This window comes from Glycine soja, chromosome 14 (genome assembly GCF_004193775.1).
Source record: "Glycine soja cultivar W05 chromosome 14, ASM419377v2, whole genome shotgun sequence".
NCBI lineage: Eukaryota > Viridiplantae > Streptophyta > Magnoliopsida > Fabales > Fabaceae > Glycine > Glycine soja.
In genome coordinates, this window is record NC_041015.1 from 3,011,549 (window position 1) to 3,038,639 (window position 27,091).

General features: G+C 31.5%; 4 protein-coding genes across 6 annotated transcripts; 2 read left to right on the top strand and 2 right to left on the bottom strand.

The window, feature by feature from the left end:
- Positions 1-413: 413 nt before the first annotated feature.
- On the bottom strand, positions 414-3,358 carry LOC114385517 (elongation factor 1-beta 2-like). The gene is made up of 6 exons (XM_028345633.1): positions 3,172-3,358; positions 2,953-3,069; positions 2,771-2,843; positions 1,374-1,491; positions 975-1,088; positions 414-882 (listed from the first exon to the last, which is right to left on the bottom strand). Exons 1-6 carry the CDS (start codon positions 3,255-3,257, stop codon positions 719-721), a joined length of 672 nt encoding a protein of 223 aa, XP_028201434.1. The 5' UTR covers positions 3,258-3,358; the 3' UTR covers positions 414-718.
- Positions 3,359-6,254: 2,896 nt separating this feature from the next.
- LOC114385238 (transcription factor MYB65-like) lies at positions 6,255-11,912 on the top strand. Its single transcript, XM_028345261.1, has 5 exons — positions 6,255-6,291; positions 6,671-7,023; positions 7,343-7,728; positions 7,812-8,106; positions 11,820-11,912. Exons 1-5 carry the CDS (start codon positions 6,255-6,257, stop codon positions 11,910-11,912), a joined length of 1,164 nt encoding a protein of 387 aa, XP_028201062.1.
- A 5,344-nt stretch (positions 11,913-17,256) lies between these two features.
- LOC114382956 (urease accessory protein F-like) lies at positions 17,257-19,388 on the bottom strand. The gene is made up of 2 exons (XM_028342505.1): positions 19,207-19,388; positions 17,257-18,230 (listed from the first exon to the last, which is right to left on the bottom strand). Exon 2 carries the CDS (start codon positions 18,186-18,188, stop codon positions 17,472-17,474), a length of 717 nt encoding a protein of 238 aa, XP_028198306.1. The 5' UTR covers positions 18,189-18,230; positions 19,207-19,388; the 3' UTR covers positions 17,257-17,471.
- A 1,297-nt stretch (positions 19,389-20,685) lies between these two features.
- On the top strand, positions 20,686-26,220 carry LOC114385298 (pentatricopeptide repeat-containing protein At1g71210, mitochondrial-like). Of its 3 annotated transcripts, none has more exons than XM_028345312.1 (4): positions 20,686-23,600; positions 24,186-24,317; positions 24,833-25,055; positions 25,667-26,220. In XM_028345312.1, exon 1 carries the CDS (start codon positions 20,921-20,923, stop codon positions 23,525-23,527), a length of 2,607 nt encoding a protein of 868 aa, XP_028201113.1. In that variant the 5' UTR covers positions 20,686-20,920; the 3' UTR covers positions 23,528-23,600; positions 24,186-24,317; positions 24,833-25,055; positions 25,667-26,220. The 3 variants fall into 3 exon arrangements, with proteins under 3 accessions (XP_028201113.1, XP_028201112.1, XP_028201114.1); XM_028345311.1 differs by having other exon boundaries at positions 24,850-25,055; XM_028345313.1 differs by having other exon boundaries at positions 24,850-25,047.
- Positions 26,221-27,091: the final 871 nt, after the last annotated feature.

Sequence of the window (27,091 nt, forward strand, 5' to 3'; positions counted from 1 at the left end):
ACTGTAGAAGTTATGTGAATATGTTAAAAGTTGAAACAAATTGGCTGAATTGGGTTTGAACAGGCAAAGCAGTTGCATTAAATATAGTCAAAACAATCAAGGCTAACATGACAAAAAATTTGAAGGAAATTATATTTGGTGAAATACACAAAATATCCCTTAACATATTTAGTATTTGGTGTAATACTACAACAATATGTATTATGTCTTGGAATCAAATCAAAATTTGTTTGGATATTGTAGTAGTTACGGTGGTAGCAATAATGATTGTTCGGTGGTGCTGATGAAGCTAAGGTCAGCAAATTTGGCGTTGGTGAAGGCATGCACTCAAACGATGGCATATTCTTGGTTGGTTTCGAGAACCCCTAAGCACCAATAAATAGCTTGAAAAGAAAATGATATAATTATCATAATAAGTCAAAAACCAAACTGGTTTTATTCTATATAGCCTGAAGCTCATTCAATGAAATTTAGAGGTTTTGAGAAACTTATCAAAATTTAAATGGAAGCACATCGTTCAGTTATTTTAATCCCATATATCTAATTCAAGAAAACCACCATAACATGGATACTTGATATATCTATAATATCTCTTTACTTCTCACAATTCTTGCAAGAAAACCACCATTGAAACAGACCAAACATGAACGATTAAAGGAAGAGTAACAGACTGATCAGCCGCTTGAAAATGGCCAAACTCAAAAGTCAACAAGAAAACTTAGATTTTGTTGAATGCAACAATGTCACAGCTCTGGATATACTCGTTGCATGGCTCAACTGTCAAGCGTTCCTCAACAAGAGTGTCCACTGATACAAGGTCATCAACAATAGTCATCATGATCTGCAACTTCTTGATACCATATCCCACGGGAACTAGTTTGGCTGTACCAATTGAAACAAACATTTTAGATAAAATATAATTTTGAAAGAAGTTAAATGCATCAAATATGCAAAAGTTTATGAAAATTTCATACATGCTCCCCACAATAAACCAGGCATCTCAATACTACGGACAGCCTCTTCCAGCTTCTTCATGTCGGTCTCATCGTCCCAAGGCTTAACATCGAGAAGGACAGAAGACTTGCCACCTATAAAATGTCAATTAAGTCACAGTGTCAAACGCTTTCAGCAAGAAAATAAGATCTAGCGATAAGAAAATAGTCCATGTGAGAAATTAAGAAAATAGAATCAAATTTGACCTATTATTAATCTACCATATAACAAGACATTCCTACTTTCCCCAAATAACTATGCAATTTTAGGTCGAATAGACAAATTCAAGTATGGCTTCTATCAATATTATATTTCTAGGAATTGAGAAATGTTTCATGGACCACAAATTACAATTTACAGTCAGGAGACTTAAAGCGTACTCTCTTTTTTCTTGGCAGGCTTTTTAGCAGCCTCCCTTTCCTCTGCTGCCTTCTTATCCTCCTCTGTCTCATCACCAAAGAGATCAAGATCATCATCATCTTCTTCAGCAGTGGCAGCCTGACAAATTCAAACAAATCCCAATGATCAAATTAGTTGAATTAGTTCACTTAGCAGCTTCAGTACAACCACAATAATATCTTACATTTCACAATAAGTATATCTGTACACTATAAAGTCAAAAGTCTATTTATATAATTTTACAATACAAGTACTTCCATTCATTTCAATATTATTATCATAGATAACAACAATTTCACTTAGTAATCACATCATGATGAATTCAATCAAAACTGCTACTACTCTGCATGGGGTATAAAACTCAAGTAACTATCTCAAGTCAAAAGCAAATTATAGTGTTATTCAACTCTAAAATGAGCCTTCAATGTTGCAATCTTGGCTAATACTTATAACGTTCAGGAACTATATAGTAAACATGTTATGTTACATATGAATATGGTTACATAATCAAGCTCTGTTCTTTCTTAAACTCAATATCAAAGTACTTCAAGTCAGTTGTTCACCCAAATGGATTATTTGATTTCAAATTCACATATTATAAAGTCATTGGTTCAATCAGTGATCAAGTGCCCTGAACTAGTCTAATAACATTGCATGGGATCATGACTGGGGCTGATTGCATAAAATTTAAATGCGGAAAATCCAGATAAAAAATCACACACACACATATAGAAAGAGAGAGACAATGGTTGTCAGCATCGTCCATTTCTTTTAGACCAAGATTCTCTACATTCAATTTTAATGCAGTCATGATCCCGCAGCTCAAGTTTCTTTAATTTATATTTCATTTATGAAATTTGAAAAACAAAATAGCCAGTAATGATTCTACTTTCACACACTGATTGCAGGCAATCTCCACTTCCTATCTCTTATATGAACTAACTGGAGCAGAATTGCCTGCTGTCAGAACAGCAACTGCAAGTGCAAGGTCCTGCAGTCATAATCCAATGGCTTAAATTTTTTTAGCATACATTTATCAACCTTTTTAATGTATGAAAATAAACTTAACATTTCTACTGAGCTACTCATTCCCATACGTCCCTCATAATAGCAATATGCATGGCAATCAATCACCCCCAAACAGCCACACTCTTATTAAGATAAGATAAGGCTTTTGCTATTAGTTTCCTATTAAGTATTAACAACAAATTCCGTATAACTTTCACATATTTTAATATAAATTAAAAGTCTAGCTATCGAGCGCCCTAAATTACTAAAAAAGTCAAATACTAAATGATACATACATGCATTTTCAATATAACAAACGATTTTTAGAAAAAAGGCAACAACAAAATATAAAATTAAGGAAAAAGCATACCGCTTTGGCAGGTGCAGCTTCAGCTGGAGCAGCAGCGCCACTGAATCTTACCCCTTGAGCGTGCCCAGGGAAGCTACTCAAATAAAAATGGAAATTAACAAAAATCAAAATTCGCAAAATCTAATAAAGAAAAACAAAACTATAATTTGCAGCAGGAAAAAAAAAGTGAGAGAGGAACAAACCTTGGAGCAAGTTGAGAAGAGACGGCATCGTACCACTTAGCAGCATTAGGAAAAGAGTCTCCTGGCTTTTCCACAACAGCTGCATACACTTTGATATCATCCTTTGTCAATTGATCCCTGAACTCGAAAACCCACACACAGATTCAATAACCCAAATATCAGAAACAGTAAAAAATCAATTTTTTTTCATAAAAATTGAGTTGATATTATGAGTGTTACCCAGAGATATAGGTTTTCCCAGAAAGGAATTGATCGAGGGATTTGATGCCCTCTTCGGTGTGAAGATCTGAGAAGGTGACAGCCATTAGTGTGATTGAAGAGTGGCAGTGCTGAGTAATGGTGGGTGCAGAGTGAGTGAAAAAGAGAGACACTCCTTCGATGCTCAAAAATTTATATTTATAGCATGTACAGTCACAAACCCTAGATCAGTCCCCACTTCTGTATTCTGAACTCAAATTCACGTTGCAGACCCACTTTAGGAAAAGCAAATTTCTGTTTTAAAATCTAGAGTGATTTTACATATAATTAAAAAGAATAACAATCAATATATAAATTATAAAGACAAACATTTATATCATAATTAAGAAATAAGTTATACATTAAATTATATCTCCTAAGATTAGTTCCCTCAGGACATAGAAATCAATAAAGTTGGCTTTGCTTTCCTAAAGTTTATTTTCCTAAATACATGGCCAGAATTGAACAGACGGTTGAAAATACATCGAGCCAAACAAGACTTTGCATTTTGGGTAAATGGACTCAACCTGTTTAAAAATTTAGGACTTGTTTGATCTATTATTTGTCATAGTATCTTTTAAGCATAACCTTTTTTAAAACACATCTTATCTTGTTAGCTTACTTAACGATCCATAGCATATTAAAATGTTGCGATAGGCTTGACCTATTATTTAATTAGCTAACCAAATAATAAGTTAATATAGAAAACTCTATTTGTTACATGAGATAAAGGAAACAAAAAACTACAAAAAAAATATAAAAATTAAAATCATGACTACTCAAGGCATGAGACGAATAAAAATAGGTAGTTTAAGGTTTATATGAATTGAGTCTAAATTATTTATATGATGTGGACCTATTTTTAAGGTCTAATAATCTGATTGTTATGGTAGCTTATTTTGTAGTGATTTTTTTAAAATAAGTCATAAAATTATCCTTTAATAAATTTATATGCTCAACTCTTTATGTAGGTCAATAAACTTAATGTTTAAAATGAATAAATAAATAAATAATTTCAATACATTATAAAAAATTAATATAATAATAATACTAAAAAAATATTATTGATATTTTTAACCATTTTTTTATAAAAGCCTTCTTGACCTAGGAATTTAAAATAAGATTTCGAAGATTTTAGATAAAAAAAAATTATATGAGGATTGTGTTTGTTTGATTTTTAAAATTAGGGTATTTGATTTCTTCAAGATAAAACGGTGAAGATCAAAATCGTGTGACAATCTAAATTAGAGGGATCAAGTAAACAATTAAGTGCCGATAAAAAAGTAAACAATTAAATGCTTATAAAAATAAAGAGTAACAGTATTTTAATTTATGTATCTATATCGTAGGACAGAAATGATTATTTTTATATAATAAAAGTTTATAATAATTAATACAAATTATATTATGATATTAAAATTCAATTTAGAGATAGTATAAAAAAATAGAGATAGACATGAAAAAGAGTAGTTTGAAATGGTCGAGAGAGAAATTTTTGCTTGGGAGAGTAGTGTGCTAAATACACATCCATAGGAGAGAACAAAAAAATTATATTAAGACAGACTTTTTTTTATAACAAAAAATCCATAGTTTTATTCTCTAAATTGTATATTCTAATTTATATTATAAGAGTATATTATTTTTCATGAAATTTTTTAAAAAAATTATAAATGATGTTTGATATGTGTATAAAATTTTACAAATTTTTGGGTTGGATTTAGCAGGGATTTAAGTAATTTAATGGAAATCATACTTTTTATTATTTATTCTAAGTTAATTTTTATACTTATCGAATTAAATGCATGTTTATCATGTTTTGTGAGTTGCATAAGATATTAAAAAAAAACTATGCACGACATATATTATATGAAAAATACTTTAGTTATTTAATTATTTAGAAATATAAATTTGTGATTGTATTTATTCTATTTATTTGAGATCATGTAAATCATCAATTCCTTTTACTCTTATAATTTAGCAGGTGTTTGTTAGGAGATAAAAAAATTTATGTCCAGGAATCATAATTCTTAGGAAGAATCATGAGATTCATATTTCTTATGAACGATTAAAATTTGTTTGATTGGTTATTAAAAACATTTAAATATTTTTATGAATTTAAGAATTACATAATATTTTTATTATTTATTTATCATATGGATAAGAGTAACATGATATTTTTTTAGTGAAAGAAAAGTTGAACCAGGGAAAGCAACATCCTGTTTATTATTTATTTATCATATTGATAAGAGGAACATGATATTTTGTTAGTCAAAGAAAAGTTGAATCAGGGAAAGCAACATCCTGTTTCCCATGTTTAGGATTTTTTATTTTTTAAGGATAACAAACATGAAAAATTAAGGGTGGTGTTTGGTTTGAATATCTATTTTCTAAAATAAATAATTCACATTTTAAAATTTTTAAGATTTAAAAAATATGTATGGAGAAGAATGCACTTTAAGGTGTCATCACATTTTCACTTTTTCGAAAAAAGATGGAAACATCAATGTGTTGCATGTTTACTGTTTTGGGTTTGTTTTTGAAAATTATTTTTGGAGAAAATATTTTTTTAAATTATTGTTTTGCATATGATAATTTTTTAAAAATTCTGAAAATAACATTCTCATATTATATTTGTGGGAAAAAAAACAAATAATCAATGAAGCAATTGCCCCTGGAATATTTTAAAAAATAATAAATACAACTGATAATTTGAAAGGAATCAAATTAAACTTGTTAAAGATGTTGTTGGTGAATAATTTGTTATGCAATATATTAAAAAAATACTACTTTTAAAATTATCTTATCGGCTTATCTAGTACCAAAGATTTTCAAAGCCGCTTATTATTATAATCTTTATCTTTCCACTCAGTGGTATTATCAATTTAAATGTGATAAGCTCTTTTGCCATTATAAAATCAACTCAATTTACCAAAAAGAAGTTTATTCAAGTCAAAGACTTCATATATTCTTCTTAATTAGCCAGGGAATTTTCTGTGCAGTTCTCCACATCACTATACAATCTGAAAGAAAGTCAAAACTCAACGTATAGACATATGATTTCAGCTATGGCCGTCATGAGCATCATCTTTCTGCTGATCAAAGGTAAGTTAATCAATGTTGTAAAGATTTGAGAGTTTTGACACTAAACAATAGTTAACCAGTTTTAGCATAGAAGGGAGAGAGAAGAAGACTTAAAAAAAGAGTTCCTCACAGCAAAACTCTTAAATGTGGGGTGTTCTTCTTAGAACATAATACTCGCTTCTCTTTTATATTAAAAAAAAACTTATTTAATTCTGAATTATCCGTTGCTACCAAGGATGAGCAAAATCGAAATAGCCCAATTTTTGGGTCATCTCAATGAGTTCAGAAACATTAGAATTTCTGAGAGTGCATACTCTTTGTTAATGCATAAGTTCTTTTGTTAATAATTTTTTTTTAGAAAACATTAGACTTTCTTTTAATTTTTTGTATTTAAATACAGTAGTTGTGATATCTTGGTTACCACAAGAGGGAGATAATGTTAAGGATGATCAAGAGGACCAGTTAGTAGTAGATCATTTAGCGGAAGAAGAAGATAGTTTTCTGAAGAAAGGACCATGGACAGCGGAAGAAGATGCAATATTGGCAGCATATGTGACAAGCAATGGAGTGGGAAACTGGAATATAGTGCGAAAGAATACTGGACTAGCTCGATGTGGGAAAAGCTGCCGATTAAGGTGGACAAATCATCTTAGACCAGACCTAAAAAAAGGAGCATTTACCCAAGAAGAACAACTCAAAGTTATTCAACTTCATGCTTTAATGGGAAATAAATGGGCTAGAATGGCACAGGAGGTTTTTTTCTTCTTGGTTTGTTATAGATTTTTTGTGGGCTAATTGAAAAATAGTAAATTCCATAAACTAAGTCTATACTGGGAGTGAAAATTGTTTGTTACAAGAACATTTTTCATTCTTGATTCGTGAGTTAGTATTTTTATGGTTTTATATTACACATAGTTATGAGTTTCATGCAGCTGTATTGGATTTTCATAGCTTGCTTTATAAGTTTGGATATATATTGTAAAGTATCTAAGAGTATTGATATTGAATACTTAAAAGCAAATAGAATTGTGTGTTTCATTGTGTTTATTGTGCCTTCATTTGCATGTGTTAGCTGCCTGGTCGCACAGACAACGAAATAAAGAACTTTTGGAACACAAGACAAAAGAAAAGGAAACGTGCTGGTTTGCCACTCTACCCAGAAGACATAGAAGTGTTGAATGTTGACAACCCACAAAGTATTAATCAAAATGTTTCCACCCAGCATGCTAATGACTCACAACCAGGCACATCATCTCATAATGTACCAGAATTGGTATTCAACAATTACAAGCTTGTCAATGGAAAGCATCCATCCTGTGTTCCACCCATTTCAGTGATGCCTGAAAACAGCACCTTTGAGCAACAAGATAATTCAGATAAACAAGTTATGCATCCGCCACATTTGCAAATTATGCATCGTTCCCACGAGCAGCTTCAAGACTCGCTACCAAATGATTAGTAAGTATGAGAAATTTTCTGTGAAATTTTCTGAGCTTCCTATGCTGTCTGTTTATATGTTCATATAACAAAATAATATGTAGTATAAAGTTTCAGGGTGATTACATGTCTTGTGATGATAAATGTTCAAGTGGCATTTCCCTGCCATCATTTGACGATGACTTATTGAGAATGGGAGAGGATCCTCCGACTCAGACTCATGATCAATACTATGAACCACGTTCTCCACGCAGCAATGGCTATTTGGAATCCATATTTTGCCCACCACCAAAGATTGTGGAAGGATCAGATGATTGTTCCATGCAAGGAGAGTCAAGTTTAGGAAACGGAGAAAATTTAGACCCCATTATGAATCAAGATACTTTAGGTGACACTTGGGTAGAGAATTATGACAAGGATCAATACGCTCTTAAGGATACTTTATTCAGCATTATCTACCCCTTTTTTCCACACTAATACATCATGATTTTAAGTTGGAGAATTTTGTAAGAGCATCCATAAAGATGCATGGCTTCAATCTGGTGGAGGCTTCTCTTTTTCTTCTTTGGTCGAAAGGTGGAAAAAATACCATTTGGTTTTGACCTTGAAGAGTTCATGGCACCATCACGAGTGATGATACTGACAGCCATTTATTCTTTGGTTTATTATTATTATTATTATTATTATTGTCGGCTTCTCGAGTTTAGTAGTTTCATTCAGGTATATTTTACATCCTATGTTCTGCAATTGATCTTTTAATTTGTGTGATGTTGATCTTTTAAATAAATTTATTATAGTATATATACCGATTAATGAAAATTTTAGTAAAAACATTAATAATACAAAGACCATCTTTGAGGGGGTTAGTATATTTTGTTAATATTTGCTATATTTTTTATTAACTGGGCTAAGATAAATTATATTATTAATTTTGGGAAATATTAAATATTTAAAATGTTATTTTATGAAAACTTAGGAAATACTTCGAAATTATCCGCAATGACATCATTAATTTGTCCGCAAATAAGTTTATGCTGGGTGACAAATTCAGTTGTTTATTTTTAAGAAGGATTTCCCATCCTACAAGTCCCTCTATAATAAGTACATGATCATGGAAGATATTTCTAGTATTAGTGATCGAGTTGGAAGACGATGATGCATCAAATGTATCAAATGTATTGGCTAAGAGAAAGCTGAGTGTGAAACTGAAGAATCCATATTTAATTCAAAGATGAGAAGCTGGATGCCCATCCATTGACATATAACAACACAACAATGTGTTACTAATACTCTTCTAATTGAGTCATGTAAAAAAATTTGCTCACAGTTAACTCCAATCACGTAACATTGTATAGAAAGAAAAAAAAGTCATGTAAGGGATAGGAATACCAGCAGTTAGGAAATCACATAACTTTTTAAAATAATTATTATAAAAATAAATAAACTTATTAAACATAGTATATTGTAATTTATTTTTTTCTAAGTCATAGTAAATTGTCATTGGATGATAGTGGTAAAATTATTTATAATGTCAGTGCATACATTATTTCTCTAAAAATAATTTAAAATAAAGATCATATATATTTTCATTTTTTTCTTTTAAAATTATAATATCACCCACTACATATTTATGAAATTTTTGTCAATTTAATTTTTATAATCTTTATATTTAATTGTTTTTAAAAATAGTGTATGCCCTGGGAATATAAATAATTTTAAGTAACTTAAATACAATTTTACAACAATGATAACGTATTTTGTTTTTTTTTAATCATAAACCACTAGGGGTGTTCATATAAATTGGTTCAAATAGAAGCATTTTTGGACTGCATGAAGCCAACAAGTTTTTGAACTGAATTGGTTCGGTCAAATAATGTTAAACTATATTTTTTTTACTTAATTTAACAAACTAGTTTTAAAATTGATTTAATTCACTTAATAGCTAGATTTATTTTTTCTAAAACTGAAATATATCTAAAAAATAGTTTGAAAATCATATCAAAATTGGTTCAATTCTTAAAATCAATTTTTAGTTAAAAATGATTTGAAACCCGTTCAATTTCGAATCAAATTCTTAAAATCCATTTTTTTGTTAGAATAGAGTTTAAGGAATGTGTGTATGCAAAAAGAAACATTGTTTTTCCTCCTAATACATGTCATAGCTTTTCAACGTATAAAAATACAAATTATACATAAGTTGCACCTTGGCAATCAAAGTGGAGAGGGCAGACTCTGGACAACTTATTTCTCAACTTTATTGGGAACTATCATGCCTGTCATGTTAAGTATATAGTAGTTATACAAGCATTAAAATTATGTATTTAAAAAATTAAAAGGATTAAAATTATAATTTAATTTATGTATTATTATATTTTGTATGTTATTTATATTTTTCAAATTTTAACGAGTTAATTTTTAATTAAATATTAAAAATAACTAATATCGGATTAACGTGTAAAAATATAGATTGAAATGTACTTATCTAGAGAATTTGATCTTAAAATTTAGAAGAAGAAGAAATCAAGTAAGAATATTTGTCATTTAATAATAAATAAAAGAATAAGTAAATATTAAATCAACTTTAAATAATCAACAAATAATCCTGTTTATTCATACAATAATTGACAAATAATCCTCATGTCTCTCGGAGTCATCATTGCATGTAGTTCTCTTTATCCCAAATGTTAACACACTTTAAATGTAAAGTAAATCCCTAGTACCAGTTCATGTAAAGTAGGGTATATCGGTATCTCTTGATCTTAGGTTTTGATTCTATTGACTCCATGGCCAAGGTGACACTAAACTTAACTCCAACAAGACATGAGGTATGCGATTACTGTCCTTGGACCAGTCTGGAACATTAACAAACTTATTTATTGAGTGTATATAACTTAATTAACAAACACACGAGTATTGGTAAGAGAAGATTCAGGTTCGATCTTTAGAGAATACCTCTTTGAGGGACAAGATACTTTAATTAGTCTCATAATCAGTCAAAAACACCAAAGCTTGTGGAATTCAATCAGTCCTATTCAGAGTCAAAAGTCCTAATTATTATAATTATAATTAACACCAAAGCTTGTGGAATACAATCAGTCCTATTCAGAGTCAAAAGTCCTAATTATTATAATTATAATTAACAAATTTGATATATACATAAATTGATTCTGATAAATTGGTAATTAAAGATTTATTTTCAATCAAAATCTTTTATCTTGGAAAATACTATCATTTAATTGCTTTCATCAAAATTTCCATTATCATTGTGATCCTCTGATATCCTCTCCTCTCTATTTTTTTGTTATTTCCATCATGTATCTTCCCAGATCGACTCTCACGTTACTCTAATTGGGTGTCTTCTTTTTAATCCTAAATATTGAGACTGATTGTGATCAACAAAATAAGTTTCATAGTGGGTCACACCAGGTATTAAGTTATGCTCTTTCACGTTGTTTCCTTCCTTAGTCGTAGGATACAGCTCATTTTTTCCGTATGTTTATTTTATTTTTCATTTTCTCCAAACCAATGAATGATCTTGGTGAATTGATGGTAAGTTAATATCAAAAAAGATATAGAAGATGAGTAATTCATATTCTGAGTTATGTGAAGGTTATAAACCAATGATAAAAGGACAAGTGAGAGAAACATCTAAAATGATTACATTATGTTCATGTGTCAAACAAATATTTAGAATTGAATTTTTACACATTTTATTTGTTGAATGTTTTCAAAGAGATTTGAGAGATAAATAAACAAAATAGGTTTGTCATCCTAAGTAATAAATGACAAATAGATGAACAGATATGTGTAGGATAGAATCATATGAATTGATAAAGAAAAATCATAAAATTATACCTCCTAAACAAACAAATTATGTTAAGTCCCAATATTATTACGCTATGATTCTCTTTTATTTTTTTTATCTTATCTTTATTTTAATCTTTTATTTTTCTTATCTTTTACTTTTATTTTCTTAAAAGATTAAGATAAAGAAAAAGATGAAATTTAAAATAACGATAAGAAAATAGATCAAATCCAGTTTTGGCTTCTTTCTGTTTTACTTTCCATGTGCTTAATACTATTGTCTTTTTCTTATATGCTCATCTTATCAGGAGTTGAGAACCCTTCTTCAAGATGGAGGCTCTATTGGGTTTGTCCTTGTTCCTGGTTCATTTGATTATCTCCTCCTTGACCTATCATTTTAGATGGTGAGGGTCAGGAGAAGAAACATGCAATAAAACAAAGCATTTGCTAATGCTAACCCACATGTGAAATGCAAAAATGAAAACAATTGAAAATATTGAAGTCGATAAAGATCACATGGTTATATTATGACTAGATGTTAAATCTAAAAGTATTCTAGTACTTACTGTTGGGAAGAGGTAAAGATCATGTTCAGTTGAAGTGTCTGGTAGTGGTATACTGTCTGTGTATGTTTCATGGGTGCTACCGGGTGGCGTTTCTTGGTGGAGTTGTAGTGGTTCTCTTAAACGTACAATTTTATTGAAACGCCTTACTCTTAATATACCACAAGAAAGCTTTTGGAGGAAATACTCCTCATCATTCTTCATTTTCCTATGTAGATTTGGGTTAGACAAGTTTATAATTTTCAAATTTTTTGTAACTATGTTATTTAATAAACTAGTACAAATACCCATAACTAAATGCCAACATCCAAATTCTACTTCACCTACGTAGACTGATTCATAAGTTATCTATCATTTTGTCTTTCTTCTTTTTGTTCAATGTATACTTCAATTTAAGCAGTTGTATTGTGAAGGCCTAACTTGCTATTGCTTGAGTGGGTAGCCTGAATGATTATCTAGGAGTACAACTGAGATTTATATAGATATATAACAGATTTTGACTAAAACAAATTGTATGTCAGAATTATGTTGTGATCTTGCTGTGAGTTAGAAACAGAATTCTTGAAGTTATAAAAGGTGATTGATTTATAAGAGATGCTTGTAACTTTAGTTGATGGAGAAGTTGAACAAGATGAAAATAGAAGAATATGAGAAAACATCACTTAAGTAGTTTTTGGATTTTAAGACACTTGTTTTAGAAATAGTTTTCAACATTTAATAGATATTGGATGAGAAACTGATTGTTGAGTAGTGCAGAATTGTTCTAGCAAACAAATTTTAAAACCAAAGAGAGAGAAGATGACTTACTAGGAGTAATAACCTGGTGCATGACGGCAATTAGTGTGAGCATATCTCCTGAGCATTCAAAGATTTTAACATTGATTTCTCTAGATGCATCATGGATCACAACTACACTTTGCCCTTCCATGTCAATGACTTCAATATACCTTATTAAGGAACTCCAACTTTTTATTACACAAGTGGTTCAAGGAAATTGTGTAACACAAAAGTAAGTTCTTGCAGCTTAATAAAGTATGAGTTTCCCAACGAGACTTGGTGTTAAAGACAGTGTGTGTCCAAAGTGATTTTGTCAATGAGTGATGATATCTTAAGACGGGATTTCTTGTGCTTATCAAGTATCCTAAGTAACCCCTTAAAAATGGTTATTCGTGATTGGCCTGAATGATTCAAAGACGGCATTAATTGCTATGTAGATAAAGTATTCTCATGTTATTATTTCATTACTTCTATTTGTTCTCTTTCAATCATTTTCTCATGGAGCTGCGACATATGGTACATGTGTTTTTTTAGAAAATAGAACAAAGTTGTGATGACGTGTAGGCATAATATGTGAAGTGGGAACTCGTAATAAAAGAGCAACTGAAATTTGAAGTATGTGGTTGTACTAATGTGCAAAATTTGATTCTACACTGTTTTATTGCTAAGGATGAATTTAACACAAATATGATGGTAAACAAACACACTTAAAATCATATTAAGGATTTGTATGTCAAAATTAGCTGCTCCAACCCGTTAGATTCGGTCTATCCCGAGGAATGGACTAACCTAGTTCGGTAAAATTAAATTATAATAACTTCTTTGTGTAATGCGTTTACTGTATTTGCACATTTATCAAAACCTACGTTAGACACTGAGAATTCCTTTTTTTCAAAAGTAAAAAATTTTCAATTCCAACATAAACTCCATTTTAAATATCGTACATACATAAATACTGAAATTCCTAAATTAAATGATAAATAAAAAATTTAGATGATGACCTTTTTTTAAATTTCTTTCTTCAAAATATATTTTTTTAATTTCTACAACTCAATAAATTGTTTAATATAAGGAGGTGATTGGTAGGGGAGAAGTTTTGAGTTTCTTGAAAATCTTAAAATGACACTTGGTTTGAGTGTTTTCTGTTTTTGTTTTTAAAGAAAACAGAAAATAAAAGTGAAAATACATTTCTTTAAAATATTTTATTATCTCATAATAAACGTGTGAATAAATTTTCTTGAACCTCTTATTCTAAAAACTAAACTAATAATCCATGAAATAAAATATATCTCTCAAATATATATATGTATATTCAAATAATCCATCTTATACTTTTTAATCCATGAAACAAAATGTATTTCAAAATTTAAATATGTTTCTAAGATATAATATATCATCTTATACTTTTTTTAATGTTAACTAAACAGGTTAACTTAACCTCTAATAGCTTTCCATCTATCATTTTAACATCTTTAATTTTAACTTGAATTTGAATTTTAAAAAAATATCTTAAAAATAATAATATATCACAAAAAAATATTTATAAAAAATTTAAATATAATTTATATGTTTAAAAATATTTATTGTAAATTTTAATTATAATATAATTTTTTATTTAGAAATATTTATTTATATAAATTATAATTGAATAGAATAAACATTTATTTTGTGTCATGCATACTGACAAATCCAATAATTTTACTTAGTAGAGATAAAGAAATAGTCAATAATAAAATGGTTTAATTTTTTTCCTTTAACTTATTTTTCTAGTTCAATTTAATACTCTTATTATTTACATGTTCAATTAAGTCATGTGTTTTTTTTAAGAAAAAAAATTCAATTAGATACTTTATTCTTTAAAATGGATTTAATTTGGTCTTATTTAAAATCAATTTAAGTTTTACTTATTAAAATTTTTGGAGCAAATGAAAGAATAATAAAACTAAATTGGATTCATTTGATAAAATAAAAAACTAAATTGAATATTTTAAAAGTAAAGGACCATATTGAATCATATATTTTTAAAAAAATTACATGACCTAATTGATCCAAGAAATAACAACAAATTTTTCTTTTCCATCCTTTAGGAATTGTATCAAGGTGTATATTTTATATCACTGACTTACTATGTATTTAATACTAGAAGTGTAGGAATGATAAAAATTTAAAATAATAAAGTGGTAAAATTGATATCAACATATATAGGTGTCAACTTGGACCCATAAACAGGAATTCCGTAGGAATTGCTCCATGTGGACCCCGCATATGAGAATTTTTTCCTCGCAGAGATGGGGATGGAAATAAATATTCCTCCATGGACATAAGGGACAAGAATGAGAATCACACCCCACCCATATGGGTCCCCACTCCGAGGAAAATATTGCATAAAAATATTTGTAATTTGAATTATTTGTATTATTATTGAATATTATATTTGTATTATTTCAAATTAAATTTATTATCCATGTTTTTTTATTTAAATTTAATAGTATATGAATTATTTGAGTTTAAATATTATGTTAGTAAGACTTTTTAAGTCTTTTTAAAATCTACTTGTATTAGAATTTAAAATTAATATATTTCTTTTTTAATTTTGAAGCCCCACGAGAATCCTGAATCGGGTTATCAGGGGATGGAGATGGGAGTCGGGGAGCACTACTTGTCCCGTTGACATCCTTGCCAACATATTATCTTTTTTATCTTATAATTTCCTTTATATATATATATATATATATGCGCTAAAATACCAGTTATCTTTTAACTTTTGTAATAAAAAAAAAAACAAATACTTTAATCCCTAAACTAATTTTCCCCAGAGTTCTTTTCCACTGCATTCAAATGTCTCATTTGGTTGTTTGTCACGTAAGCAACCAAGATTGCATCCATTTTATAAAACTATTTTCTATTGACTTGTGATTGTCACTACTTTCCTCTTGTTATAAGGAGGACACCATGTCTATGAAGTAGAGAGAGTAATTTATATATGAACAAATAGTACAGGAAGTACTCCCACATATATACAAAAAAGACACCCGGTTACAAGCATGACAAACAAATATGCTAGTATAGTTTTTCTCAACATAACTAAGCAAGCCCTGTGCATATCTAATGTCATGAGATGGAAAAACAACCCATGTACTCTATACATTTAAGAGTTTTACAACTTTTTTTCCCTCCCTTTTGTACTGAAATCAGTCTTTCAACTACTTTTTCTTATACCAAAACTCAAGTTTTTTAAGATATCATACCAACTTTCATGAGATAATAGTTAACTTAATCTCTAACACAATTAAAAATTTGTGAAAAGTGTGAGAACACATATAATTAACTTTTTTTTCCAACAATGCTAACTTGTCTAAAAGGCTAGAACACAAATCTCCGTAAAATTTTCTCAATTATAAACTAAAAAGAAATAAAGTTAGCAATTGACAAAATCACAGATGTGCTGATGTATTTGCAAATTCAATCTAAAGTGAAGAATGTGGGAAGCAATGACTACAAACGAAACCAAAAAAATTAGCAATTTTTCATTTTTAAGACGTAAAACTAATAGTTATGTTTTGGAAAGAAAAAAAAAAAAGCTAACTCTAGTTTGCAAGTTCAATTTAAAGTGAAGAATTTGAGCAATGAACAAATATAATTCTTTAGAAACAACATAGAGAAATTAGCTAAAAATTATAATTTAATTATTTGAATGAATACCGACGTTGTTTAAAACAGTCGGAATCCTGTTTTAGAAATTTAACTACCATGTCACAGCTTAACAAAGCCAAGCTAAGAATAGGGATCAAAAACAACTTTTATTTTATTAGGGACTAAACACTAAAAAATTAATAAGAAAAAAAAAATCAATAATTTATAAAAACCAAGAACTTATTTAAGCCTATTAAATTTATTTAAATAACAAGGCTACTATTTTATTCTTTTGAAATTACTTTTAACTAGTATTTTAGTCTAGCAAATGGGTCAAGCTTAAGGTAATTAGAAGTCTAAATCAAGTAAAGAGTGTTAGGTTTAATTGGTCCATGTTCTCTTTTTTTTTTCTAAGTAACCCTAATAGACTTACCGGTATAATTTAATTTCTTCCTTTATTAATTAAAATGCATACTTATCACTAATTTGGCCATTGGTTAACAATACTTCAACTAATAAACTGTAAAGTGTAAGCCAACACGTTCATTAGATCAATAATCAATTTCAAAATATTGCTTTGAAGAATCGTCTCTAAATTGGGTTGACTACACAATAAAATGTCAGCAATACATTACCATGTTTCTTCAAAGACCATACTAGTCTCTAAGTCTCTCAAAAATTAATGGATCACCACCAATATCTTTGTGACCAAATTAATCTCATAAAATTTCAAAACATCGCCACATTAATTCTTGTTGAATGCTAAAGTAGGGAGGCAAAAAGAACAAGCCAACAATGCAAACACTATAACAAATAGTACACAAAATGAATGTACCAATTAGTTCGGTCTAAAACATATCACATAATCTGCAGCAAAATGAAGAGAGGGCATCATTGAAGTTAGAAAACTCAAAAACTTAAGCAACACTATTACAAACAAACTTTTTACACATCAAAATATTAAGTGCAATATCCACATTTTGCCTTCTAGGATGAAAACAATCTTGAAAACAAGTAACCATGGCAGCCCTGCACAGTATCTAGCAAAGGCATAGTTTGGCAAGCTTCCTCAACAACTCGATTCATCCATTTTTCTAATATAACTTCAGCAATAGGAGCAACCTGATGTTGCAGCAATGCTGCACCAAGGGGTCCTATCAAATTTAGCCTTGTAGCAGCAGAAATCACATCTCTCATTGTGATGAACATGTAAGCTCTCTGAGAACTAGTTCTATCAAATCCTAGTGCTCCACATATAAGTCCAAATACAGGAGCATGATGAAAAGATACAGTCTCTAAACCCAGAGAAGCATCTCTCATGGTTTTGAGGGAGGGAACCTCGGAAAACACAGCTGAAGCCACCCTCATTAATGCAGATCCTTGCGAGATTGATGCCTTTCGACCCACTTCATTAGTTAGGGTAGCATCCAATATTTTGTCAAGCTTATGCCAAGTTTCCAAATTGGGTAACATGGAAGCTGAGTACACAAAAGGAAGGAGTAAGCTTCCTGTATTCTCCAATATATGGATAACAAATGTCTTAAGGTCATTGGAATTAGACACTAAGTGGGACTGAACTGTTGCTTCGAGGCCAAAAGAATGAGCAAATCCACCAGTAGGTAAAAGAGAATCAAGCAACTGCCATTTACTCCACTGTAAAAATGGGTCTGAGCAAGGTCTGTTGTGTCCTTCATTTACTTGCATTGTAATGGTATGACTCTCGCATTGACCACAATTGTCTGATTACTACAAATGCCCAAACGAATAAACCAGGTTTATGTATTCAAACTTGTAAAACAATCTGAAATATTTCCATATAAGTTTTGAAAATGAATCATATACGTAAGAGATAGACATTTTGGGAGATTCAACCTGACCAAAATTGAATTTCCAAAAGGGTCCATGGTTCTATCACTACCAAATGCAATAAGCTCACAGAAAATAGTTGCTATGCATCAGTATACTTCTACTGATACAGCAGATCTAGTATGACAACAGCAACAGCTTTGCCAAGAGAAAAAAAAATTAAGATGTGGATTTGTCAAAAAATACTTGTCAAAAGGCTTATCAAGTTGTCAACTCTCAACTCTCAGGTGAACCAAATCACCCACCTTGGATACACTCAGTGTCCCAAAACCCATCTATGGCAGCAGAACTCCAGTGCCTACTCGACTTTCACCAATGGAATCTGAAACAAACGAGGGTACCTACTTACTGTGGACTTCCAACAAACATTTTGCTTACATAGTGATCGTAATTCATGAACAAGATTAGGACCATTGCCACTGAGTACTGTGACATGAATTTTGGGTATATATACCACCTCTTCCAATATAATATACTGAGTGTTCCCATTACTCTTATTAACTCACCAAAATGGAGAAAATCACCCATCACCAACACACAGAAACCCTAATGAAAAATTTCCTAATTGTTGGGAAAACAATCGTCATCTATTGGTGAAAGTCGATGTTAACGGACCAGGACAGCTTAAATCTACAAAATATTAACTTTTATATTAATAAGGGGAAAAAAAAAACTTGTTCATGATTGTTCCCAGTACTTAATTCATTAATAACTGAGAAAAAAGAACAAGGGAATAAACTCCCCGAAGGGTACAACCCATATAGGAGTATAATCACTACTGAGCTACAAAACCCACAAAGGAATTCGGGCATAGAAAAGAAAGTGGAAAAGAAGCTTTAGGGTATTTGAAGTTTACCAGGTGAAGCCTCTTGTCTCACCCTTTCGCTGCCAACACACTGGATCGGCTTCTACAGTTGTAAGGCTTGTGGACTCGGTTGAGTTTTATATGCATATGAATCCAATTCACATATAAGAGAATTTACAATAACAATCCAAACTTTTATACAAAATAAATCATGTAAAGGCTTTTACTCCCTTCTTCTCACCTCTTCAGTTGTTTACTTGTTTTAGCTTTCTACTTTTTTCTAAAAATAAATCATTGTTTTAGAATTTCAAAATCTTAATAATGTTTTGTTTCTTCATTTAATATCTCTTGTTAGTGTTACAAATATAAAACATCAAAGTATTAAATAAGTCCAACCATAAAATATTTTACATCCATTAAATATTTTTAACATGTGCATCAACCTTAAACAATTAAAAAAAAAATATGATGAAAGGAGTACTAAGTTTTTTTAGTTGAAAAAATCAAGCTTTATAGGTCATTCAAGAAAAGCAACATATCTTTGCTGGTTGTTTTGAGTATAATTAGTTTTGGGAGTCAACCCAATTGATAGAAAGAATGGTCAGATATGTTTCTTAACAAAAACTAGTTATTCATCAAGTTTGTGGCTACTTTGCATATGTAATATGAGGAAAAAAATATGAATTAAAAAAAATAATCCATATATTTTAAAAAATATACTAAATAATTACATAATATTAATTTATGCAAACTTTCAAATATGCACCTTTATCTATTTTTAAATCATTTAAAAACATCATTTTTGAGAAAAAAAATTCAATTTGGACCCCAATTTTTATTAATTCTAATGTGTTATTTAACTGAATTATAATCAATATTGGAGTTTTTTCTACTCATATTATACAATTTTAAGAGTGTGTATATTTAACGTATTAAAAGAATAAAAGTTTTATTCCCAGAATTATAACATGAGAGTATTATATACCCATATTTGCTATAAGTTTCGAAAACTTATTTATGGATATTACTAATTCTCATAAATGTTATAACTTTTATTTTTAACATATTTTTTACACTTTGTTCCCATGAACAATACGAGAATAACATATTTTATTAGTATAAGAGAAGTTATTTTCAAAAATACCATAAACATCCTTTACTATTTCTTTTTTTAATTTTAAAAGATATTTCTAAAAAAATTAAAATACAATCAGAAATACTTTTAAATATATCCAAAAATAGCATTTTGAATCATAATATTTATAGAAATGTGATTATGGGAGAATAATATGAAACTAGAAACAAACACCCCTTCAACCAAATATATGTTTGGATTATAGATTGCAAATTTAAATCAAAGTAAAATTTAAGTTTACAAACAGAATTTATAAAAATATTTTAATAATTATTTTGCTAAAATTGAGTTATCAAATTAAATTTTAACATGAAACATATTTTCAGGGAAGTAAAATATGATATCAAAAGTACTCCTGACTCTACTATTCTAGTAGATAGTAATATTCATAAGGTCTAAAACCTAACTCAAACCACAATGGGGGTGGTGCAGTTAGTCGATCAAAGCATTTAGACATTTACGGAGGGTGAAACCCCCCATAAACCCTTAACCCCCGAAGTAAGAAGTACTGAGAAGTCGCAGGTATGGATACACACAGAGACATAAACACAAACACTTGGAATGCAATGGAACCCTGAGACCGAGAGGAGAAGAAGAAGAAGAACATTCCCATTCCAATTCCATTGATCCATGATGCTCCCACTCAAACATGTAACCAAACACCGTCTCAGATCCAAATCCTTCATCTCCTCAATTCTCGACCCGTGCTCTGACCATGCTCCATACACTTCTCTAGCATCATCATCTTCCTCAGCCTCAACTTCCTTTTTTATCTCCCAAAACGACGTCGCCTCCTCCTTCAAGACGTGGTTCGCGTCGGCGCGGCAGCAGCAGCTCCCCTTCGACCCCCTCCTGAACCGCATCCACCAAATCCTCTCCTCCCCCGACGACGAGGATTTCTCCGCCGCGCTCTCCGCCCTCCGCCTCCCCTTATCGGAGCGCCTCGTCCTCCGCGTCCTCTGTCACGGCGCCGCCCGCCGCGACATTCTCCCCTGCCTCAAGTTCTTCGACTGGGCCGGCCGCCAGCCCCACTTCCACCACACCCGCGCCACCTTCGTCTCCATCTTCAAAATCCTCGCCCGCGCCGACCTCAAGCCCCTCGTCCTCGAATTCCTCGACGCCTTCCGCCGCCGCATCTTCCACCACCGGGGCCGCTTCCACGACATCCTCGTCGTCGGCTACGCCATCGCCGGAAAACCCCAAAACGCCCTCCATGCGTTCGCCCGAATGCGCTTCCACGGCCTAGACCTCGATTCCTTCGCCTACCACGTCCTGTTGGAGGCCCTCGTCGAGAAAAACTACCTCAACGCGTTTGACATCATCATGAGGCAAATTCGCGCCAGGGGCTACGAGAATCACATGACAAATGTCATTGTTGTTAAGCATTTGTGCAAGGAGAGAAGGTTGGAGGAGGCTGAGGATTTTCTCAATGGTTTGATGTGTCGTGGGGAGGAGTTAAAAGGGCCTGAAGTGAGTTTTTTAATTGATGCATTGTGTGAGAGTTATAGGTTTGAGCGTGCGGTTGAGTTGGTTAAGCAATTTGGGAGCTCTGGATTGGTTCCGTTGGATCATGCTTATGGGGTTTGGATAAAGGGTCTTGTTCGGGGTGGGAGGGTGGATGAGGCATTGGAGTTTTTCTCTCAGAAGAAGGACTCTGAAGGGTATTTTCCTGCCACTGTTAGGTATAATGTTTTGATTTGTAGGCTTTTGCAGGAGAATCGGTTTCGCGAGGTGTATGATTTGTTGGTGGATATGAATGAGAGTTGCATTCCTCCTGATGTGGTTACCATGAATGCTGTCTTATGCTTCTTTTGCAAAGTGGGGATGGCGGATGTCGCATTTGAGTTGTACCATTCGAGGTCTGACTTTGGGTTGTCTCTCAATCACTTGGCTTGCAAGTATTTGATACTTACTTTGTGCTGGGATGGGGGCGCTGAGGAAGCGTTCAAGGTGCTCAGAAGCTCAGCTCAGCGGAGTTATTTTCCTGATGGGCGGACATTTTGCACGCTTGCGAGTGCTTTGTGCAGGGAGCACAAGATTGATGAGATGAAGGAGTTGTTGTATCTTGCCGTGGGGAAGAATTTCGTGCCTCCTACGTCAATGTATGATAAGTACATATTGGCTCTGTGCCGGGCTGGGAGAGTGGAAGATGGTTATTTGGTACATGGGGAACTTAAGAGTGTTGCTGCCAGGACATCGTATGTTAAGATGATTAAGAGTTTTGTTAAGTCTGGTAGGGGAGATATTGCTGCTCGGCTTCTTGTTGAAATGAAAGGGAAGGGTCATAAACTGATTCGTCCATGGTGTAGAGATGTTATTTGTCGCTTGCTTGAAATGAATAATTCAAGAGGGCGCTTTTTCAATTTACTGGAGATGCTGACTCGTTGTCAACATTCTTGTCAGACTTACAACTTTTTCCTTGACGGAGCTGGACATGCTATGAAGCCTGAGTTGGCTAGGGAAGTATTTGAGTTGATGCAAAGGAATGGTATTAAGCCCAATTTGTCTTCTCTTATTCTTATGTTGCATGTTTATTTACTCAGTGGGAGAATTTCTGATGCTCTGAATTTTTTTAATGGTGTACGGCGCCAGGGTTTGGCAACTAAGAAGTTATATGTTGCCTTGATTACTGGTCTCTGCAAGTTCAATAAGATAGACATTTCACGTGAGTACTTTTTCAGCATGTTAAGAGTTGGATTGAATCCAAGCCTTGAATGCTATGAGCTACTTGTGCAAAAGCTTTGCTCTTTGCAAAAATATAGTGAAGCAATACATATCATTAATGTATCTCAGAAAATGGGACGTCCTGTAAGTTCTTTTATTGGCAATGTACTTCTTTATCATTCTTTGATTTCACCACAACTCTATGATACATGCAATTATTTAAGAGGTGCGGAAGAGGGGGTATTTTCTGGTAATTCAACACTTTGCTGGATGATTGGTGCATTTTCTGGTCGTCTCAGAGTGAGCCATTATATTGCGGACCTGGAAAGATTAGTAGAGAGATGCTTTCCACCTAATATTTTCACATACAATCTGTTGTTGAAACAAGTAGCCAAGAGTGATATGGACAAAGCTCGTTTGTTGTTTGCTCGGATGTGTCAAAGGGGTTATCAACCTAATTGTTGGACATATGATATCATGGTACGTGGTTTCTCAATTCATGGGAGGAAACATGAGGCTAGGCGGTGGCTTGAAGAAATGTTCCGAAAAGGATTTTATGATGAAAATCAATAGAATATTCATTTAAGGAGAATTGGTCAAGGGCCAATCAATGTGTTAAAGATCTAAAATGGTTCATCCAATTTTGGTAAGGATTTTTGAAATGGGCTACATTGGATGCATTGGTTTTAGTTTTTCTGTTTAATTGTTATTCTTTAGCAATCCTTGTATCTCTTACTCCCCTCCCCCTTTTTTTCTTTTGGTGGAAGCATTGGGAAACCGAATATGTTTCCACCTTGTATTATTCATCACACTAGATTGACATAAGCTATGATATTTGGCATAGCTTTTATACATTATTTTATTCTCCATACTGAATCGTTAAAGTTAGAGGCTTTGCTTCTTATCCTCTTTTTGTGCTATTGTCATCACACAGAATAAAAAATAATAACAGATTATTCATGAATCAGGACTCAAATTTGACTGATTTTGAATCTTGATAAAGTAGTTGTTAGTGTCACTAATTACTGAATCATTGACTTTGGTTTATCTATGTGATTTTCTATTCAAAGAGATTTGAATATGATTGCAGAATAAGAGCTGAAGCTTCTGATATGAGATCGTTGCTCTCAGTTATATGTTTCATGTGGCACTTTCTTTCTTTCTTTCTTGTCATCTGCCATGATCTAATATCATATGTTTTATGCACTTCTTGCTGTATTCTCTCATCAAGTTGAGAATGTGCTCAAATTCATTGAGAAGTGGACTGCTTACTTCATGAGGGCTTGGGGTTTAATGCCAGTACCATATTGGCCATGGACAGTAGTCATTGCAACAAACATATTGTAGTTATCAGAATTAAAAGGTATTTGCTTCATACATCTACCTAGTAATTTTCCCGATGAGATTCCTTACATCCTTTCATGTAAGCTTAATCTGTTGTGGTTTATTATCTTTTTGGCAAGATTTCTATTTTTATTATTATTATTATTGTGGCATGCAAAATTATCAATTGGTGCCTTTTGCTTTGATTTCTTTGATGGGCAGTGTTTGGAACTTGTACTTGACATCATCATTTTTGTGTTTCTTCTGTCATTTTTAGTCTCAGGTTATATGATTTATGTCAAATTCCTCAAAATCTGATACCAAATTTGTTTAGCCCTGGATTTTTTTTATTATCATTATTTACATACTTTCTACTTTATAGTTTCAACCGAGTAATAATTAGGATCGCTCTGGTTTTTGAGGCATGATATATATACAATGGTATTCTTTTTCCTTGAATCAGATGTTTTCTGGCCCTAGTAATTCCTCCATTCATAACTTTATTTGAAAAATTGTATGCCACATTTGAGGTATTGGTTGGATTTTGCATGACAGTAGTACTTCGTGACCAGGTGCATGCTCATCACTGCTGGCAGAATCTAATTCAAAGCTGAAATGGAGAACTGGTCTTGTAGAAAGAAACAGAGAAGGGAGGAAAAAGTTATGAAAGAAGTAAAGAAGGGAGGAAGAAGACAAATAAAGAACTGATGCAGCGAAGACAGCCATTAGTCCGTTACCTGAGAGGTCCTAATAACTGAAGCTGTGATTAAGTAAAAGAGTACTCCCTCTATCCCTATTTATAAAACTATTTTTAAAAATTTGTTTCTCCTTTTTTATGAAATTATTTTCTAATTTTTAAATGCATAAATTATTTTCTCCTGTATGTTCTTATTTAATTATTCTCTCTCTAAATATTAATAAAAAACAATTAAATAGATAAAAAAAAAAATAAGGAAAGGATAATTTTGGAATAATAGTATATATAATTGACAAATTTAATATGATTAACTAAATTAATTATTTTTTTAAGGGACATAAATTAGTTGAAAGAGTCTTATAATTAAGAATGAAGGAAATAATAATCTTTTTCGAGAAGTGTTAAAGTGGAGAGAATGAATCTCACAAAGGAGCATGAGCTTAGCATAGGCAGTGCAACAAATTTAAGTTTGAACTTTTCCATTAGGGTTCAAAGAGTTGCATCTTTTCTAACATTACATGGCAACAATTCCTTATTTGGAATGTCTGTGCATCATAGATTTGATTTAAAGTTTAGCTGGATAGTTGCATAAGATTAATAGAGAATCACGGAAATGTAATCTATACCCTATGGCCTATGTAACATTTATTTTTTGTTGCATCCGACAGTAATTTATTCTAGTTCTTTAACAGAAGATGGTAACATAAATAAATGGGTAGGAGGCTTTGTAGACGTGAGCAAAACTCGGATTGGAGAAGAATATGGTTCGGGGTTCCTTTTATTGAAACTGCGTTTCTAATTGATCGGGGGCTCGTTTACCTTGGAAAATCATACAATTACCTCATGGGGAGGAATTTATCTTTAAGAAAGCTAGAAGACAATACAACACTGGGTGCATGATCAAGAAGAGAGAAAATCGTTATCGCTTGTTGATGCCTATTGTTAGCACCATCCAAGTCATCGATTTGCTACTACAAGAATTCATCGTACTATGGTAGCCTGAGTTCATAAAGTCTTGCCATTGTTTCGATTAAGCCACAAAGTAAGTTGGTAGTAGCTAGTAGGAAATGTTAGATTGCAACTTCAATTTTCTTGTGATAGTGGGATACTAGGGGCGGATTCTAGCATGCATGCTATTCATGAATGATGAACCATTAATTACTTCTAACACAGAACTGAACTACATGGTTTGATTGTCAAAACCAGTTTCAAATGGATGATGAAGAACCAACATAGATTGCTTTAATTTTTTTGTATTATTTTAAAGAATTTTATTCAACATTTTTTTCACTCGAATTAAAGTTTAATATTAAGTTATAAAGGTTCATGTATATACAATAGTGTTAAATATTTAGAGATAAAATTTTCTCACTCTTAGTAATTCTAAGTACTAAATTTGAACAAGATTTGAGAGTATATATATCTGGTAAATGTGTTACGTGCAAATGAATCGTGTATTTCTGAAAATTAGTGTTGCAGACGCTGCCCACGTATGCAGGGTGTTTAATTATTATTTACCAGAATGTATTCTTTTGTGCTTTTTCAGAACTATTCATTTTCTCTAGTTTTTCGGTCATTCAAACTTGTAATTATATGTATCCCACGTAGTACAGTGATAGAGTTCCAAACAATATTACAAAAATAAAGACTTCAACGCATTCTATTCTATAAATGTTGGTTTACGAATGTCAATCAACGGAATAGATAATAAGATCATCCAAATTAAACCAAGGAAAATTCAGAAACCAATTATTACGGATAACAGTAATTGTACAGGTAACAGCTATTACCACCTGTGCACATGACTGAGCACATCAATAATTTCATTTTTGCATTTAAATTTATATTTATTTCTCACAATTGCTAGGTTGATGAATGGAGGAAGGAATGAAATACAAAACAAGGAAAATACAATTTTTTATATCTTTCTATCGAAGTAATCAGTCTCCAATCATAAGTTTTTTTCACAATTTTTTTAATCTTTTTTTATAAGATTTTTTTTCTAATTTTTAGATGTATTGATATTTTTTCAACATTTTTATTTAATTATTTTTTTCAAATATTAATGATAAACAATCAAGTTAATAGAAAGATAAGAAAATGATAATTCTGAAATG